Source organism: Geotrypetes seraphini, chromosome 5 (assembly GCF_902459505.1).
Source record: "Geotrypetes seraphini chromosome 5, aGeoSer1.1, whole genome shotgun sequence".
In the NCBI taxonomy this organism is placed as follows: domain Eukaryota; kingdom Metazoa; phylum Chordata; class Amphibia; order Gymnophiona; family Dermophiidae; genus Geotrypetes; species Geotrypetes seraphini.
In genome coordinates this window covers 182,667,486-182,683,136 of record NC_047088.1, presented here as the reverse complement: position 1 = coordinate 182,683,136, position 15,651 = coordinate 182,667,486, and the positions used below count along the sequence as shown (strand labels likewise).

At 46.2% G+C, this 15,651-nt stretch overlaps 1 protein-coding gene across 1 annotated transcript in view; it reads left to right on the top strand.

Moving 5' to 3' along the window:
- Nucleotides 1-15,651, top strand: part of WDR75 (WD repeat domain 75) — a 92,072-nt gene that overhangs the window by 44,099 nt on the left and 32,322 nt on the right. The window contains exons 12-14 of the mRNA XM_033947194.1: nucleotides 526-701; nucleotides 1,404-1,567; nucleotides 11,484-11,664. Coding sequence (XP_033803085.1) covers nucleotides 526-701; nucleotides 1,404-1,567; nucleotides 11,484-11,664 — 521 coding nt within the window. The remainder of the gene's footprint in view (nucleotides 1-525; nucleotides 702-1,403; nucleotides 1,568-11,483; nucleotides 11,665-15,651) is intronic.

Sequence of the window (15,651 nt, the reverse complement as noted above, 5' to 3'; positions counted from 1 at the left end):
ATTTGCATTATCCAGCTAAAACCCTGCAACCTCATTTCATGTCCTCTGGTTCTAGTTTCCCTGTCTATGAATAAGATCTGTTCTTTAGTGACCAGGCCAGACAGGCGAATGGGTTTATGCTCCTCTGCCAGCAGGTGGAGACTGAGAACAAACTGAAATGTATTAGTAGTAGAGAATGACACGGTGACTGTTATCCACGAGTAACCTGCAGGAACGAGGAGGAAAAAAGACTAGTTGCCAAGGGTATAGGGACAAGGCCGTTTACTGCCCTGTGGAGTGCTGAATGGCCTTGTCCCCACAGTAAAGTATTTGCTGCGTTGCCTCCTTCCCACTCCTCCCGGTCAGCAGCCCTCCTTGTGATTGTGCATCCAGCATTCCCCTCTTGCGATCGTGACACTTGCTCTCTCCCCAGCTATACAGAAACTGAAACAAATTCATTTGTTTGTTAGGCTTGTCTTATTCCTCTTGGTTTTTCTGGTTGCTGTGTTTTTTGAGGTCTTATCTTGGATTTTCTTGCACTTGCAGTTGGATATTGTACAACAGGAATACATCCACCAGTCGGGATTGAAGCATGTTGAATTGGTGAAAGCAGTGTTCAGTGCATCAGGTGACTGGCTAGCCACAGTTGAAGAGTACCAGGAAAAAGAAGCTGAGCTGGAACTGCAATTAAAATTCTGGACATATGATGAGAAAATTCAGAGGTGAGGTTAACAAGATGGCTCTTATCTCTCTTTATTTATTTTTTTAAGATGCAGTTGTAGAAGTACAACTGCAACAGCACAAGCATACGGAAACCTGTACTATGTGATAGGTGCATCCTTCTTGGACAGACTTAATGGGCCATGTTTTTCTGCCACCATTTACTATGTAATTATACATTAGTGGAGAAAAACTGAAAGAAAAGTAAAAAGCTTAGGTACAACCTCAGTGTGGCTTCAAACAGCTTGATCATATCTGTGCAGGTAGCAATTAGACTTAATTTGATATGGGCAGGGTGAGAAACAAAATGGAGAACATTTTATCTTTTTATACTTCTGAGATATTTCCCAGAGTCAAAGTATGCTAGTGATTGTGATGCAATGTGCTTTGGGGGGGCTTTGGTGTGCTCTGCAGGGCAGTTATTTCTCTTGAATACTAGATATTCTGTTAGATCTGTGCACCAAATGCTGCCACAGTGATAGTCCTAGTTTGCTTGAGACCATTAAACTATTTAGTGAGATCAGGAAGGAATATGCTCCGGGGCCAGTACCAGGGCATAGTATATTTTGTATACCAGAACACTTGTTTCAGTAATGCCCTGTTGTCCATCCTTTTATGTTAACATATAAAATAAAGTTTTGGTTGACAATTTGACCCACTTCTTTTTCCTTTTACTTGGACTCTTGTCGTATTCCTTGCTGAAGCTTTCTACTGAACACTGTTATAAACATGCCTCATGAAGATCGAATCACATCCATGTGTTTCCAGCACCTTGATGCTTCTGAAAATGCAACACCCACCTTGGTTACTGCTAGCAAAGATGGTCGGTTTAAAGTCTGGATACTTAGGGATGACTCGGATATATACAGTAAGTGGTAAACTCAAGTTGTCACATTGAAACATAGAAACGTAACAGCAGATAAAGGCCAAATGGCTTATCCAGTAGTTTGCCCATCTACAACATCCATTAGCTCTTCCTCTCCCTAAGAGATCCCATGTGCCTGTCCCACATTTTCTTGAATTCTGATAGTCTTTGTACCTGCAACCTGTACTGGGAGACATTTTTTTTACAGAAAGGGTGGTTAGATGTGTGAAATAATTTCCTTAGATTACTTCTGACACTATCACCCCTGAACTTCATCCTATGCCCTCTCCTTTCAGAGTTTTCCTTCATTTGAAAAATATCCATCTCATGTACATTAACGCCACAGAGATATTTAAATGGCTCTATCATATCCCCTCTCTCCTGTCTTTCTTCCAGAGTATACATATTAAGGTCTCTAAGTCTGTCCCCATATGATTTATGACAAAGACTACTAACCAGTTTTGTTGCAGCTCTCTGGACCAACTCCATCCTATTTTATCTTTTTGGAGGTGCGGACTGCAAAACTGCACACAATATTCCAAATGGGGCCTCACCAGAAACTTATACAATGGCACTATAATCTCCCTTTTTTTAACTGGCCATTCCTCTCCTTATGCACCCAAGCAACTTTCTGGTTTTGACCGTCGCTTTTTCTACCTGTTTTGCCACCCTGAGATTATCAGACGCAATCACCCCCAAATCCCACTCTTTTTTCGTACACATTATTAGGATGTTTCATTTATATTAATAATTAGCTTATTTTAAATTTGACATAAAGATTCAGTTGAATGTAATAAAAAAGAGAAAAAATGATCTATGTTCAAACTCCTCCACTCCCATCCCCAAAAAAGAAATTCTAGTGCAATGTGTATAGTAATCCTGAACATTAGGGTTTTGCATTTTAACCCGCAAGTTGCTTGCAGAATGCTGCAATCATCTTTTCAACTCCGTCTCCTTCCCAGGGAGCTGGTCCTGTCCCTTCAATTTTTTTTTTTTGCAAGCAAGTTCCTCAGAAGTATTTCTGCTCTGCTTTGCAGTTTTATTATTTTCAGATGTTTTATCTAAGTGTTAGATTGGAAGCTCAGTGCCCAGAGGTTCCCACTTGTTGGACCGCTGCCTGGGAAAAGACGCAGACTAATGCTGTGGAAGTCTGCTGCTAGCAAGATCAGCCCTTGGGGACACCTAGCTAGCTAGCCAGCCTGCTTTTGTGTATTTTGAGCTCAGAGGCTGTCCTCTGCATAGCTGCTCACATTCCTGATTTATCAGGAGTTTGAGCGCAGGCTGTTTGGCTCCTTTCTGGCTTGACCGAAATTGGTAGTGGGCCAGCTGTGTGGTTCTCTCCCCCTTTGCGGCGTGAGGCTTTCTAGGGTTTGCGGCTCGGTCCAACTGGCAGCCCGAACACCAAGTTCGTCTAGCGAATCTGTGAAGCAGAGTTCTTCTCTTTTTATCCCTGCTGCATTCCTAAGCTGAAGCAGGCAGGTAGGCACATGGTACAATGAGTAAGGCTATTATAACCTATGAGGAAAATCTGAGGGTAGTCCTCTAAAACTGAATTTTAAAGGTTTCTGCAGCCAGAGCCTAGGTCCCCCACCGCTAAAACCTCTTTCCCTGCAGTTTGTGTACTTCAGGGAAGACCCTCAGGACGTTTTTGGCATGATATTAACTGGTGGCGAGCATCTTGGATTTTAAACTATCTTTTTTTTCTAAAATCTCCATCTGCCTCACAACCCCTTGATTTTACTTAAAATCGAAATGGATGGATCCTTCAGATCTTCCTACCCTATATCATGTCAGGTTTGCACTGGATTTCCAGCTGAGCAATATCCATGTCCTGTCTCCTCCAAGTTCTCCATGGCTTGGGATCCGCAGGAGGTGCTTTCCCGTGGGAAGAGGCTCTTTCCAGAGCCCTCCAAAGGTGCATTGGCCAAGTGCAAATGTGTGATTGCCGCAGAGTCAAGGTGGACTGGCAGAATATCCTTGCTGGGGTACTCGAGACCTTTAAGGAATGGAAAAAAGATCTGAATGAAGAAAATAAGAAGAGACACCAGCACTGGCAAGTTATATGCAAAGCATTGATGAAGAAAGCTAAGAAGGAATATGAAGAGAAACTTTCCAAAAAGGCAAAAACTCATAACAATTTTTTTAAATACATCAAAAGCAGAAAACTCATGAGGGAATCTGTGAGACCATTGGATGATCAAGGAGCAAAAGGGGCACTCAGGGAGGATAAGGCCATAATGGAGAGACTGAATTATTTGCTTTGGTCTTTACAGAAGATGTAAGAGATCTACCTGAACCGGAAATGGTTTTCAAGGGTGATGCAGAAGAACTGAAAGAAATCTCGGTGAATCTGGAAGATATACTAAGCCAAATCGACAAGTTAAAAAGTGATAAATCACCTGGACTGGATGGTATACATCCCAGAATACTAAAAGAGCTCAAACATGAAATTTCTGACTTGCTGTTATTAATCTACATGTAACCTGTAACTAAAATAGTCTATAGTATCTGAAAATTGGAGGATGGCCAACATTATGCCGATTTTTAAAATAGAGTTCCAAGGAGATCAGGTAAGCCTGACATCAGTGACGGGCAAAATGGTGGAAACAATTATAAAATTAAAAATGTGGAACACGTAGAAAAACATGATTTAATTAGATAGTCAGCATGAGTTCAGCCGATGGAGATCTTGTCTCACCAATTTGTTTGACGTCTTTGAAGGTGTAAATAAACATGTGGATAAAGGTGAGCCGGTTGATGTAGTATATCTAGATTTTCAGAAAGCTTTTGATAAATTCCTCATGAGAGGCTCCTGAGAAAATTAAGGAGTCATGGGATAGGTGGCAAAAATTCAGTTGTAGATTAGGAATTGGTTATCACATAGAAAACAGAGGTTAGGGTTAAATGGTCAGTTTTCTTAATGGAGGAGAGTAAACTGGAGTACTACAGGGATCTGTACTGGGATCGGTGCTATTTAACTTATTTATAAATGATATGGAAATTGGAACAACGAGCGAGGTGATTAAACTGTTCAGTTGTTAAAACGCATGAAGATTGTGAAAAATTGCAGGCAGACCTTAGGAAATTGAAAGACTGGGTGTCCAAGTGGCAGATGAAATTTAATGTGGACAAATGCAAAGTGATGCATATTGGGAAGAATAACCTGAATCACAGTTAGCACCCAAGAAAAGCATCCGGGCATCATTGTAGACAATATGATGAAACCTTCTACCCAATGTTCGGCGGTGGCCAAAAAAGCAAACTGGATGCTAGGAATTATTAAAAAAGGGATGGTTAACAAGACTAAGAATGTTATAATGCCCCTCTATTGCTTAATGGTATGACCTCACCTGGAGTATTGCATTCAGTTCAGGTCCCCTTGTCTCAAGAAAGATATAGCGGCACTAAAAAAGGTTCAAAGAAGAGCAACCAAGATGATAAAGGGGATGGAACTCCTCTCGTATGAAGAAAGACTAAAAAGGTTAGGTCTTTTCATTTTGGAAAAGAGATGGCTTAGAGGAGATAAGATTGAAGTCTACAAAATCCTGAATGGAGTAGAATGGGTACAAGTGGATCGATTACAAAGACTAGATGGAGGGAGGATGGAAAGTGTGCTTCCATGCCACTATTGTCCTAGGATGCAGTTTATCTGGCAGAGTCTGGTTTTCTGAGTGAGAACAGTAATAGCTGCCCTGGACCAGGGGGAAGACCCCACAATATGCCGGCTGTTCAAAACCTCTGCGCTCTCAAGCATTATTTCTACCTTCCTACGGGAATTGAAGCTGGAAGTTCTTCCAGTCCCCTCATCGCAATGCTCAATTATGAACGGCTCAGTTGCTTCAAGCATGTGCTCTCCCTTGCATATGAACATCACAAAGCTGATCAGGGACCACTGAGAGTCACCAGAGGGCCCTCTGCGAGAGGCTAAGACTATAAGCTTTATCTAATGGCTCCTCATTTCCAGCAGGTGCAGGTCACCATACCTCTCTGCCTAGTGAAGGGGTTAAAGGATACTCATGACCGTAAAGTGACTGTGGTCCGCAAAAAGCAGTTTGAAGCTTTGACCCTAGGAATTAAAGTGGCAGCCTAGATTCCTTTGTGGCACATACTTGTCACACCTAATTGTCTCGACCTCAGCCTCAAATGACACAGATCCCCAAATGCTCCTGTCTGGGTTGAATTATGTAGTGGATGCTCTGAGCAAGGTGTCAGCCTATGCTACCTCCACCTGGTAGATGCTCTGGCTCAGACAGTGAGCAGGAGATACAGCCTCTAAAGCTACACTGAGCAGGCTCCTCTTTCAGGGGTAGATGTTATTTAGCAAGGGTCTGGATGACCTGATGGCCAGTGTTATGGACCATCACCCCTAAGGCCTTACCAGACAGCATTTGTTGGATGGCTTGGGGTCTGGGATGTAGCAATTTTCGAGGCTTGAAGATTACAGCCTTTTGTGAGAGGCCAAGTAACACTGAGGTCCTTTCAGGGGTCATGGCAGAGGTTCAGCAGGGGAAGGAGACAACAAGCCTCTGGCTCTCATTCCACCCCCAGCGTCCAAGAAAGTACAATGTCAGGCCAGGGGGCTAAACCCCCTTAGATAAGGGGGCAGGCTGTCGGCTTTTTGGTCGGTCTGGACTTATATTGGAGCAGACTGTTGGGTCGTAGAAGTCATCTGAGAAGCTTACAAAATTGAGTTCTGTGCTCTCCTGCATATGATCTCTTTGTAGATTCTCATGCTGACTGGCCAGAGAGAGCTGGGCAATGGTACAAGGTTTACTGGATCTGCGTGCCTTAGAGTTGGCCCCGGACAAAAAATTGGGCTCAGGCAGATACTCCATATACTTCATTTTGCCAAAGAGAGGCTCAGACAACTGGATGCCAATTCTGGACCTGAAGTCAGTCAATGCAGTCCTAAAAATGCTGCACTTCTGCATGGAAGACCTTTAAACTGAGGACAAGGGGAAAGCCGAGAGTTGATCCGACATCGACACATCGGACTAGAGTATCAAACAAGGATACTGAACTGGGAAAAGGTGATAGAGGGACTGAGTGGACATTTTTTGAAAAAAAACCCAAGGACAATAGAGGGACTGAGTGGACATTTTTTGAAAAAAAAACCAAGGACGCAAAGCAGGGGCCCAAGGAACAAATGAAACTAAAGAGCGGAAAAAGGAGGAAACAGCCAGAGCCAGAGGGACATACAAAAATGGAGAAGCAGGCTGAGGACGAGTTAGACGCACCACAGGAGCAGGGCGAGGACGAAACAGACACACCGCAGGAGGAGGATGAACGAAATGAGGCTCAGGGGCTGACCAACCATGAAGGGGTAGGCAGGAGCACCAATCCACGAGGAAAACAAGCAGAAAAGGTAAACAACAGGGACTTAACTTGCCTATATACAAATGCTAGGAGCCTAAGAACCAAAATGGGGGAGCTAGAAGTTATAGCCAGCAAGGAGGACCTAGACTTAATTGGAGTCACAGAGACATGGTGGTCCGAGGACAATAAATGGGATGTGGTCCTACCAGGGTACAAACTCTATAGGAGGGACAGGACACATAAGAAGGGTGGAGGAATAGCGCTATATATAAAGGACTCCATTCCTTCAACCAGGATGGAAACAACAGTAAGGGCGGACGGCTTGGAATCGTTATGGGTTAAGCTGACAGGAGGAAAGGGAGAAGACATAAAATTGGGGCTCTACTACCGCCCAAGAGGACAACTGGAAGCAAACGACCAGGACCTGGAGGCTGAATTGAGGCAGGTATGCAAAAGCGGAAGTGTGGTGGTGATGGGTGACTTCAACTACCCTGGGATAGACTGGAACACTGGTCACTCAAATTGCACGAGAGAAACAAAATTCCTGGAGGTGGTGAGGGACTGTTTCATGGAGCAACTGGTCATGGAACCAACACGGGGAGATGCCACTCTTGACCTAATACTCAACGGGCTAGGGGGACCCGCAAAGGACATGGTAGTACTAGAGCCATTAGGAAACAGCGATCACAACATGATCCAGTGCAAGCTAGAAATGGGAGCATCAAAGGTGAAAAGAACTACAACAACAGCATTTAACTTTAGAAAAGGAAATTACAAGGCCATGAGGAAAATGGTGGGAAAGAAACTCAGCAACAGCTCAAGGAAGATGGAGACCGTAGAGGATACCTGGGCCCTACTCAAGGGCACGGTGCACGAAGCACAAAACCTGTATGTCCCCAGGTTCAGGAAAGGGTGCAAAAAAAATCGAACCAAAAATCCGGCGTGGATAACAAATGCAGTGAGAAAAGCGATAAGAGACAAGAAAACATCATTTAGAAAATGGAAAAAGGACCAAACAAAGGACAACCAGAAGGAACACAAAAGGCACCAAAAGGACTGTCACCGAGAGGTTAGGAAAGCAAAAAGAGAATATGAGGAGAGGCTGGCGGGGGAAGCAAGAAACTTCAAACCATTCTTCAGGTATGTGAAGGGGAAACAACCAGCCAGGGAGGAAGTGGGACCGTTACACGATGGAGACAGGAAGGGAGTAGTAAAGGAGGAAAAAGAGATAGCTGACAGGTTAAACAAGTTCTTCTCGTCAGTCTTCACGAGAGAGGACACATCCAACATCCCAGAACCCGAGGAGCACATAAACGGAGACCCTGATGAGAAGCTAGTCCAACTAGAGGTAAACAAAGAGGATGTTCTCAGAAAGATAGACAGACTGAAGAGCGACAAATCACCAGGTCCGGACGGCATCCACCCAAGGGTATTAAAAGAACTGAGAAACGAAATAGCAGATACACTAAGCCAAATATGTAACCTATCCTTAAAAACTGGGGAGATCCCAGAAGACTGGAAAATAGCCAATGTCACGCCCATCTTTAAGAAGGGATCAAGGGGTGACCTGGGAAACTACAGGCCGGTGAGCTTGACCTTGGTTCCGGGAAAGATGATGGAAGCACTAGTCAAGGACGCAATCTGCGAATACATAGAAGGCAATGGACAACTGAAGGCGAGCCAGCACGGCTTCTGCAAGGGAAGGTTGTGCCTCACGAACTTACTGTATTTCTTTGAAGGAATAAACAACCAAGTGGATAAAGGGGAATCCATAGACATAATTTACCTTGACTTCCAAAAAGCCTTCGATAAGGTACCTCACGAAAGACTACTTAAGAAGCTGTGGAGCCACGGGGTGCAGGGGGATATCCACCGATGGATCAAACACTGGCTGGCAGGCAGGAAGCAGAGGGTTGGAGTAAAGGGCCATTACTCAGACTGGCACTGGGTCACGAGTGGAGTTCCACAGGGGTCGGTGCTGGGACCAATCCTGTTCAATATATTCATCAACGACCTGGAGACGGGGACGACATGTGAGGTTATCAAATTTGCTGATGACACCAAGCTTTGCAGCAGGGTTAGAAACGCGGAAGACTGTGAGGTCCTGCAAAGAGACCTAACAAGACTGGAAGAGTGGGCAAAAAAATGGCAAATGAGTTTTAATATAGAGAAATGTAAGGTCATGCATGTAGGGAAGAAGAACCCGATGTTCAGCTACAAAATGGGGGGATCACTGCTAGGGGTAAGCAACCTTGAAAGAGACCTGGGGGTGATGGTGGACACAACATTGAAAGCATCAACTCGGTGCGCAACGGCCTCAAAGAAAGCGAACAGAATGTTGGGTATCATTAAAAAGGGTATCACGACCAGGACGAAGGAAGTCATCATGCCGCTGTATCGTGCAATGGTGCGCCCACATCTGGAGTACTGTGTCCAGTACTGGTCGCCGTACCTCAAGGAGGACATGGCAGTACTCGAGGGGGTCCAGAGGAGAGCAACTAAATTGATAAAAGGTATGGAAAACTATTCATATGCTGACAGGTTGAAGATGCTGGGGCTCTTCTCCCTGGAAAAGCGGAGACTTAGAGGAGACATGATAGAAACCTTCAAAATCCTGAGGGGCATAGAGAAAGTGGACAGGGACAGATTTTTCAGACTCTGGGGAACCACTAACACAAGGGATCACTCGGAGAAATTGAGAGGGGACAGGTTTAGAACAAATGCTAGGAGGTTCTTTTTTACCCAGAGGGTGGTGGACACATGGAACGTGCTTCCGGAGGTTGTGATAGCCCAGAGCACATTGCAGGGTTTCAAGGAAGGTTTAGACAAGTTCCTAAAAGAAAAGGGGATTGAGGGTTACAGATAAAAAGAAGAGGTAGGTTACAGAAACGGACAGGAACCACATTACAGGTCATAAACCTGACGGGCCGCCGCGAGAGCGGACCGCTGGGCGCGATGGACCAATGGTCTGACCCAGTGGTGGCAACTTCTTATGTTCTTATGTTCAGTCAGTCATAGCAGCAGCAGCGCCAGGAAAATTTCTTGCATCCTTCGATTTAATGGAGGCCTATCTCCACATTCCCATTTTTCCAGCCCACAGGAGGTACTTGTGGCTTCATCTGCTGGAGCAGCATTTCCAGTTTTCGGCACTCCCCTTTGACCTAGCAAGAGCACCTCATACCTTTACCAAAGTCATGGTGGTGGTAGCAGCACACCTCTGCAAGGCTGGGATCCAAGTGCACCCACATTTGGACAATAGACTGATCAGAGCTCCGTCCAAGGAGGAAGATGAACTGGCAGTTTTAAGAATGGTGCAACTCCTCCAAAACTTGGGATGGATCATCAACTTCAAGAAGAGTCAGCTGCAGCCGACTCAGCTTCTGGAGTACCTGGGAATACTGTTTGATATGGCCTTGGGCCAAGTCTGTCTTCTAGAGCCATGCAGACTGAAACTCCAGAAGCAGATTTCGGACTTGTTACAGAGTTCATCTTCCACAGCATGGCATTATCTGCAGGTCTTGGGATTGAAGGCGGCGGTCATAGAGGTGGTGCCTTGGGTGAGAGTGCACAAGAGATCCCTCCAAGACTTTCCTTTCATGCTGGTCTCCTCAGACGAACTTGCTTCAACAACCACTTCCGTGGTTACCAGCAGCGAAGAGCAATCTGTGATAGTGGCTGCAGAAGTCTGCCTTCTCCAGAGGCATGCCTCTCTGCATTCCTTCCTTGGAGATATTAACAGCCGATGCCAGCCTTTACAGTTGGGGGAGGTCATTGCATACTTGCTCAGCAGAAGTGGTCCATAAATTGTCTAGAACTCAGAGCCATTCCACTAGCGCTTCAGGCACTGGAGAAGTCTCTCACAGAAAATGACAGCAGTGGCCTTTGTCAACAGGTAAAGGGACACCAGAAATGTCCCGTTACACCTAGAAGCTCAATTCCTCTTTCAGTAGGCAGGCTCTCTCGGCTACGCACGTAGCAGGGCCTGCCCTTTGTGGCATCATCTGTCTAAAGGAAGTGATGCAGCAGAGGAAAGCCGCTGGTGGGGCCGGCCGCAAGCAGCCCATTCACAGCGCAGCCTCAGATGGCCAGCTGCCGCCACTGCTCGCAGGTATGTCCGATCTCATTGGGGTTAGAGAGTAGTCAGAGGGAGTGAGGAGAGAATGGGGACACAGGCAGAACATAAGGTCTTCACAGAATTCTGCACAGGAGTATATTATCCATCCATATTGTTTTATAAAACAGAAATGCCATGATGGATCTAAAGGCCATATATAATTCCTGCGCCAAAAATTCACTTATTTTCTCATTCATCAAACTAACCTAAATTTTAATTTGCATGTATAAATTTATACATTATTTCTGTGTCTCTTAGAGTAAGAAAAACAGAATGACATAGAAATCTTCACACCCTTGTACATTTTATATTCTGTTGTCTGTATTTGGTATAATGCAGTGAGATCAGATTTAGTGTTGGAGCACAAACTTAAAGAAGATAGAGGGGTTTGTTTTTTTGTGTGTGTGTTTTTTTGGGTTTTTTTTTTTTTGGGGGGTGCTAGTTTTTGGTGACGTATTTAACATTGTGGTGGTTTTTTCCTCTGAACAGGGCAGAGCACTGGCTGGAACTGTGATTTTGTTGGCTGTTACCATAATTACCAGGCCACTAACTGCTGTTTCTCTGAGGATGGCTCTCTGCTCGCAGTTAGCTTCGAGGAAACCATTACTATATGGGAGTCGGACACCTGGGACCTAAAGTGTACATTCTGCCAGCCTCCAAGGAAAATACGGTATTTAATATCTCATTCTTATTCCCAACTTTTGGGAAGTATAATTTTCTCTATAACAGTGGTACCCAAATGGGATCATAGAAACAGGACTGCTCTCCTGGACCTCCACTGTGACCTGTGCCCAGAGTTGGCAATTGGCGTGGGGCCTGTAAATCAGGGAGTATTCACAAATAGAAAAAGATGGCAGATAAAGGCAGCTCGTACTCCTTCCTTCAGTGTGGGTTTCCTGTTAGATTGGAAACTATACAGAACTGGTGTATCTGATATCCAGGACCTCTGCTGCTATTATTGGCCACTCACTGCTACTGTTTTCAATAGATAATTGGAAGAAGGAGATCTGCAATTTTACATAAAAACATGAGTTGCCATACTGGGACAGATCAAAGGTCCATCAGGCCCAGTATTCTGTTTCCAACAGTGGCCAACCCAGGTCACAAGTACCTGTCAAGATCTAAGAGTAAAACAGATTTTCTTTAGCATCTCCAGACCAGTACAATTCACTGATGGGTAATAGCTCACCATGACCAGCAGGTAGAAACTGAGACAAAACTTTGGCTATAATACTAATAGCTATGCTTCTCTCCCCCAAATTTTTTTTAGAGGTGCCTCAGCTGTAAGGCTTGCCACCGATACTGGCAAGGCATATGACTTAGAGAGTCAATGGAGTCTGTTTTGACAAAAAAATCCTGAGGCAGTGCCGGTTTGAAGGGAGCTTTCAGTTCATTTTTATTGCTAACTGGCACTTTTTCTCTTTGTTAGGTCGTGTATTGCACAATGAGCACTTTTACAAGGAAAAGTGCTCATTGCGCTCTAGACGCAAGGTCGATGCGGCCGGCCTGTGCTTGTGGTGTATGGGCCACCGCGAAGGCTTGTTGGCTTCGGGTGCTGGCGTCCAGGGATCCCCTTCCCAAGTGCCTCGCACGCCAGAAGCTGACAGCAGGGAAGCCCAGGCTTCCCTTGCCGCCCATGCATGGATTCCCCCAGCTGCTGATGGTTAGAGAAATAAGGTTTCCTTTACTGCTGATGCAGCTAGAAAGTCCCTTACTGCTGCTGCCGGTTTGCCTGCTTTAGTGGCTGGGACGGTTCAGGCCTCTCAGCCGCTACAGGCCTTGGGGGCATGTTTTTGGGTGGGCTTTGCTCCAGTTTTGGCGGGAAGCACCTCCATTTTGTTTTCAGCCTCAGTTGACCTTCCTCCTGTATTGAAGAGACAGGGGCAAGTTTCTGCTGGGACTTCTGCTTTTGGCAGTGAGTTCCATTGGGTCGCCAGGGTGTTTTCCCCCTGGTTTTGCTTTCACTTTATGTAAGGCTTATCTTCAGGTGGCTGGGGGTCCTGCTTCTGCCCCGGTGGTCTTGTGGTGGTGGGGGGGGGTGTTTTCCCCCGGTGTCCACTCCAGTTAGGCACCTCTCAGTGCCAGTCTCCTTCTTTCTCATCCAAGTGCCCAAGGGTCTCTTGGGACGATGATTTTTTCTATGGGGAACAATTTTCTCTTGATGAGGACCTGGACCTTTTGGGAGACCTCCAGGATCCTCTCGGGGGGGATGGATGCCGCTAGCGGCGGTTTTTCCGTTCCAACAACTGGATGCATCTGTGGTGCGCATTTTTCAGCAGGAAGAGCTCCAGGAGCTTATTCTTCAGGTCTCCTCGGTGTTGTGTTTTGAGGAAGACGCGGAACTCCCGCATGTGGTGGACCCTCTGCTTCGGGCGATCTGCTCAGCATCCCGCTCTTTTCCTATGCATCAGGATATTCGGGATATTGTACTTGTGCAGTGGAAAGTGCCAGAGGTGCCATTTCGTATTGTGCACTCGATGGCTCGTCTGTACCGAAGTCGCTGGTGGTGGAAGCGGTGGTCTTGACCATCGTGAAGCGGCATACAATGCCCATTGAGGGTGGCTCAGCCTTGAGGGACTCAAAGGAGCGTAGGTTAGAGTCCCTCCTTAAGCAGAATTTTGATGTCACTGCTCTTATGGTCTAGGCAGCTATGTGTGGCAGTCTGGTAGCTCGGACTTGTTTTCGGTGGGCCGAGTGTGTCCTTGACCGTGAGTGATGACTGGTTCTTGGTGTAACAGGAAGTAGCCAAAATTGAGATGGGTGCTTATCTTTCTGATGCCATGGCTCTTTGGGTGGCCACTCATACCTTGTGGCTCCATACTTGGTCGATGGATGTGGCATCTAAGGCTAAGCTGACAAAATTTCCCTTTCGGGGGTCTCTTTTGTTTGGCAAAGATTTGGACAAGTTGGTCCAGACCTTAACGGACTCTAAGGTGCCCCATCTTCCTGAAGACCGTGTCAGCCCACCTGCGTGGGGTGGCATTGCTTGGCAGCATTTGTGTGATTTCCGCAGATATTGCCCTGGGGCTCCTTTTTTTCCTGCCTCTGGGTCTCCCTGGGGGCCGTTCTTTCAGTGCATGCAGTCTTTCAGGGGGGGCATCGGGGGGGACATGATTCCTCTGCCTTTTCCCGTCCCGCCCAATGACTCCTTGCCGGCTCCTCAATTGGTTCTGCTGGGTGCTCGGTTGCAAGCCTTTTACCTGGAGTGGGCCGAAATCACAATGGATCAGTGGGTCCTGCAAGTGATTCGGGACGGTTATTCTCTGTAGTTTTTCCCGCTCCTTGCCAGATCACCTTCTTGCTTCTCATCAGGCGGCATAGGAGAAGTGGGCCTTTCACCAGACATACCAAAATTGCTAGATCTCAGAGCGGTAGTGTCAATGCCTCCACAGGAGTGTGGCACCGGCCGGTATTCAATTTACTTCGTGGTTGTCAAGAAAGAGAGGACTTTTTGGTTCATCTTGGATCTGAAGGGGGTCAATGGGGCTCTGTGAGTTCCATCTTTTCGTATGGAGATCCTGAGTTCTCTCATTCTGGCAGTTCAGCCGGGGAATTTCTGACCTTTCAATCTGACGGAGGCCTACTTGCATGTTCTGATTCGCGCCTCCCACCAGCGGTTCCTTCACTTTGCGATCTTGGGATGGTACTATCAGTTTTGTGCGCTTCCTTTTGGTCTGGCCATGGCTCTGCAGATGTTCACCAAGATTATGGTGGTCATGGTGGTGGTCTGGACAACTGGTTGATACAAGGAAAGTCTTTTCAGGACAGTTTCCGAGTTACAGTCCTCTCTCCGGATTCAGGTTGCAGCTTTGTCTGTGTTTCATGGTTTGCTGCAGGGTAAGCGTTTAACTTCTTTTTCAGACATGGTTTGCTTTTTGAGGGCAGCTAAATTGCTTCAGTCTCCAGTGCAGCCTTCGGTTCCGGCCTGGGCTTTCAATCTAGTCCTGTCCGTGCTAGTGTGCCCTCTCTTTGAGCCCCTGGGTTCCTGCTTGTTGAAAGACATTACTCTCAAGGTGGTTTTCCTGGTGACCATTACTTCTGCGAGACACGTTTCTGAGCTGTAGGCTTTCTCTTGTAGTCCTCTCTTCCTTGAGTGTCTGGGGAGCAGGTGGTTCTGTGCCCTGTTCCTTCTTTTCTGCTAAAGGTGGTCTCACCTTTTCATGTCAACCAGTTCTTGGTTCTCACTGTCTTGGGTAGCCAGGAGTGCTCTTCGGAAGCAGTTGCGCAAGTTGGATGTCTGTCGGGTCCTTCGCTCTTATAATCAGCGGACCCAGGAGTTCCAGAAGTCGGATCATCTTTCTGTCCTCTTAGTGGGTCCTCATATGGGGAACAGCGCTTCTAAGGTTACCATTGCTCGTTGGATCAAGGAGACTATCGCTTCTGTATACCTTCTTCAGAAGAAGCCTGTTCCGGAATTTCTCAAGGCTTATTCAACTTGGAGTCAGGCAGCTTCTAGGGCTGAATTTTCTCTGGTGCCTCCAGTGGATATCTGTAAAGCTGCAGTTTGGTCTTCTCTGCACTCTTTTGTACAATACTACCGTGTGGACATTCAGGCACTTTGGGACTCGATGTTTAGTGAGTGTGTTCTGCTGGCAGCCCTCCGGGGGTCCCACCCATGATGGGTACTGCTTTGGTACATGTCTGAAGAGATGCTAAG